This window comes from Propithecus coquereli, unplaced genomic scaffold (genome assembly GCF_000956105.1).
Source record: "Propithecus coquereli isolate 6110/MARCELLA unplaced genomic scaffold, Pcoq_1.0 Scaffold73, whole genome shotgun sequence".
NCBI classification, from domain to species: Eukaryota; Metazoa; Chordata; class Mammalia; order Primates; family Indriidae; genus Propithecus; species Propithecus coquereli.
Window position 1 is genome coordinate 6359548 of NW_012153396.1, and position 4631 is coordinate 6364178.

The 4631-nt window shown below is 40.6% G+C and overlaps 1 protein-coding gene across 1 annotated transcript in view; it reads left to right on the forward strand.

The window, feature by feature from the left end:
* The window catches only part of SORCS3 (sortilin-related VPS10 domain containing receptor 3), a 624980-nt gene extending 622508 nt beyond the window's left edge, over positions 1-2472 (forward strand). Inside the window, exon 27 of the mRNA XM_012661662.1 lies at positions 539-2472. Within this exon, the coding sequence (XP_012517116.1) occupies positions 539-603 (65 nt within the window). The 3' untranslated portion in view covers positions 604-2472. The remainder of the gene's footprint in view (positions 1-538) is intronic.
* Positions 2473-4631: the final 2159 nt, after the last annotated feature.

The following is a 4631-nucleotide window of genomic DNA, read 5'->3' on the forward strand; positions in this document are numbered from 1 at the left end:
TTTTTTTGTCTTTTTCTATAAAGCAAAAGCATTATTTGTCCTTATTAATAATCACATGAATCCAGAGTCTGGCATCACAGAGTCCTAGGTCCATTTCCTTGCTCTGCTAATTTGCTAGCTCTGTAACCTCCCTGCCTCATGTCCCTCATCTGTGAAATGGGAATAATAGATTCCGTTCTGTTTCTATTACATTTCTAATAGTAGCTAAGAATCTCTTCTAAGACTGTTGTGATTATGTCATTAGCACAGTGGCTGACACATAGTAAGTTTCAGTACATGTTGGCTATTACTATTGTTATCATTAAAGATGGCAGTCAGTGTGTTGATCCTACCTGTGTGCTGGTGTGGGAGGTGCATACATTAAGCATGGATGAGATAAGCCAGTGAGCAGACAGGAAGACTGTCCAAGTGCCCTATTTAATAAATATCTATTAAGTGCCTGTTATAGGTTGCTTGGTATTTAGCAGTAAATAAAGCAAAGATTCTGGTCCTTGTGGAACTTACACCTGTTTCTCTTTGTGTCTTCTCTTCCCCGCAGGAGGCATCGCCACCATTGCAAACAGCGAAAGCACAAAGGAGATCCCCAACTGCACTAGTGTTTAATACCAACAAGCCACGTGGTCAACCACCTTTCTGACTTTTTATTTTTGACGATTACTATTACTGTTATTATGGAAAAATGAAAATGTCTTTTTTTACCTTTTGTTTACCAAGGGCCCCTTCGTAAGTAGCAGGAAGATGCTTAGCTTTGGGACAAAGAGGCATTAGTAGCTGATTCAAATGAGACAAAAATAATAAATGGCTATATTTGTGCTAAGGGCAAAGAATGAATCTTCCCACAGCCTCCTTGCTTTATTCTGCCATTGGTAGCATAAAAACTCTCTTTTTTCTTGCATTCTCTCTTTCTTTTTATTTAAGTTGGGTTGGCTTTTTGTTAACCTCCCACCTACCCCCAGATCACCAACACCCCTCCCTCAGCACACACACAAAGAACACAAACCATTTCCCAGTTAGATCCGCAGGAGGTGGGTTGGTGGGGAGTGGATGCAGCTCGGAAAGCATGCACACCTATAGGAAAGAGGCCCTGCCTTGTGCATGTCAATAGCGAGGCTACAGGTGGCTTATTGTATATAATTACAATGTAAATAGCTTTTTATTTCCTGAGAAATAATTTAATGTTTAGTAAAAAAGAAAACAGAAAAAAGAAAGATGCGTGTGTTGGCTTACACACTGACCCTCAGAGCTGACCAACCTGCCAGGCCTGCTTGAGGTGTTGGGTCCGGATGCTCTCCTATTGTCTGTACCACTTAACTCTTGCATCTCCTTGTCCACGCCATGGCTGGTTTCTACTTATGTATATAAAGGGGAGGGGGGAGGGCTTCTTTGGGGCAATTGATTAAGGAAGGACTCTAGTGACATCATAGAACATTGGGGTCATTTTTGTTCCAACAATGACATGGAAGAAGTTGCAAGATGAGACCCACTAGAGACTTCAAACTGAGACCCAGACAGGGAAAAATGCTTCCTCCCTGAAAGGAAAAAGCCGAAGGTGTTTATCAGCCTGAGAAAATAGTTATCTCTAAAAAAGCCAGGCAATGGATCTAAAAATGACAATTAATCTGTTTTCTGATTGGACTCTGTGAAAATGGATAATGCTTATGGTGAATTCTCAGGCTACTTTCAGCTCAGAAAAGACTCCTGGATGCTAGGTAAAGCCCAGTGAGTCTTTCTTGGCTATGGGAAGGGTTCTAGAGGTTGGGAGGGAGGTGGGATTTGTGAAATCCTGAGTCCGTGCAAACCTTGCAGGCCAAATAGGGGTCTAGCCTTTAATGATATTAGTCAAAGGTGATTTTAGCAAAGCTGTGCTATTTGCTTGTCAGATGTACACAACTTCCTTAAAGTCAAATGTCTGCCTTCAGTTCCCTTAAAGTAGTTCTTGCCTCTGGGGTGAGTGGCTTTCAAAGCCGATTAGCTTTTCCAGCACCTCAGCCCCTTACACATCTACACACACCAATTCTTTTCCGTAGGGTCACTTTAAGCCATGCTGTAAGCGTTGTTTTTATTTTCAGGCTTAGCCTGAGCACACTTGTTTTAAAAAATGATATACTGTATATATTTGGGAGGAAAGGCCACATTTTGTACCTGTTAATTTTTGTGGGATGTTGTTCCCATTCTACTTTGTGACAAACAGAGAGAATGTGATATAGAGAAATCTGGCTGGCTACAGCATAGATCAGTATTAGGAATATTTCTAAAGATCCTGCTTTTTTGTTTCAAGGGTTAAATGGGGCAGACCATTGCAATACTTGTACTAAACACTGGAATACAAATGCATGAGTCATATCTATATATACAGTATATGTACATATACTGTTCTTGGTTTTATTGTTCCACTTGAATATTTCTACTGTAAAAAAAAGACAGTGGTTTTGAAATTGTTGAAAATAAATGTATTTTTGTACATCAAAGCTACATACTTGGCTGAGCTTTCTCTGTTCGGGAAGTTTTCTACCTATTGTATCCATCAACTGTTGTTAACAATCATGCTACATGACAAAAAAAAAAAAGAATCACTTTTTTAGCAGGTAGTTTATTGTTTTGTTCATGAGTCTTCAGGTTGGCAAGGGTTTGGCTGAGCTCAGTGAAGACTGACCAGGCTCTGCTGGGCTGGGCTGGATGCTAGCTCTAGTCTGCTCCATGAGTTAGCATCATTCTGGGACCAGCAGCTACCTAGCGTATGTTTTTTTTTTTCATGGAAGATTGCAGAATTCCAAGTGAGGCCAGCAGAACAACCTATGTCTCTAAGGCCTTGACTCACAATCATCACTTTGTTGACCTTCACCCACGTTCTGTTGACTAAAGAAAATTGCGTGGCCAACTCCAACATCACTGGCTAAAGGAATAGACTCTTTCTAATCTGGCACAAGACAATACTAAGTAACGTAACAAAGATGTGGGTAAATAATTCCAATATAGGAAGGGCATGAAGAACAGAGAAAAATAACCCAACTTGCTATACCTATTCATTTTCTGCTGCCCCATGGGGAGCTTCCATGAAATGACCCGTGTGAACCAATATTCAAGTTTTCCATCCACATGTGTATGGCCAGGACGTCTGAGCAGAAGTCTTGGTAACTCCAAGAACTTTGAGTCTGATATCAGTTCCCAGTGAATGGTAGAGATGGAACTCAAACTTAGGTTTTAAAGATGTAAGCAGGAGAAATGAAAAAAGGAGAGGAGGCCAACAAGATATATGTCCCTTTTGTTCCCCTCTTCTTCCTGCTGTCTGATGCATGAAACCAACAGCAAGTCTCCCTGCTGGCCCTGTGCTGAGTGGGTGGCTCTTCTTCATGCTAGGTAAATAAGGGAGTATGAACTAAGGGCCCAGAATAAAGTTGGATTTTTTTTTTTTTAATTACTTTAGTGTTTAAAATATGTGGTAAAGTTCCATAGGTCCCAGAAACCCAAGAAACCAAAAATCTCTGGTCAATAATTTGAAAACTAGCTGATTATTCTGGAATCATATTTTCTGAACTCGATTTGAAGGTAAAAAATTAAACAAAGGTGGTTTTCTTTTGACTTCGTAATTTATTTAAAATTATATACTATTCTTGCTTTACTTTTTCTTGAGTTATACTCACCTTTTGAAAAAACGTATATATGAAAGTACCTTCCTCAAATACTGAGAATATTATTTAGGTAGCTCTAAAAGAAGTAGTGGGCTTTTGGGGTCTCACTAATGATTTGTAACACAAAGTGCCCATACTTCTTTAAGGGATGTTTAATGGGTTAGAGCTTCCCAAACAATGCAAAGTGTCTAATATTTCTATCCCAAGCCAAAGGCAAATTTTCTAAATGCATTAGTTCAGCTTCCCAGTGGAATCTGAATTCTTCTCATGTTAATTTTATGTCCCGGTTGGTGAAGTTGCTCTACCAGATTAAAAAGGATGAAAGTAAAATAAAGCAGTGAAAACGTATGAGTCAGTTTGGTCATTTGGGTAAGCCGTGGCTAAGAATATTGCCTCTGTATCCACCCCCAACATGAGTTTGTCAGATGTCTCAGTAGTAGACTGAGGCAAAGGCAGCTGGCAGAGTGCGGTTGGCTTTGCAGCTATTTCTCTGCAGGGTTTCTCACCAGTGGTGAGGACTGTCTCTGCATCAGAATTGTTTTCTCTAAGGCAATTCTACACCTGATAACTAAGCTTGCAGAAGGGCCCTGGGGCTGGAGCCCAGGTATCAGCACCACAAGGAGATTCTCCCAGGATACTAATGTGCATTAAAGTTTGAGAATAACTGCTTTATGTGTCACTAAAATAACCGAGGGAAAGGGATTGGGTAAAAGTCACCTCCCTTGGCTCCCGTTACCATGATACAAGACACCTTAATCTGCAGAAGTGAGAACAGCTTCCAAATTTGCTCATTTCCTCCTGGGCAACAGCTGCAACGTTGAGAGCCACCCAATTGAGTTATCTGGGACAAAAACAAACTGCGAGTTAAGGTGGTGATGGATTGTGCCTTGGAAAGAATATTGAGCCAGGAGTTAGGAGATCTCTGACTTTCAGCAAGTCATTCTGGAGTGCAAGTTCCTTATTTGTAAAAGGGAAACAATTGATGCCCTACCTTACTGGCCT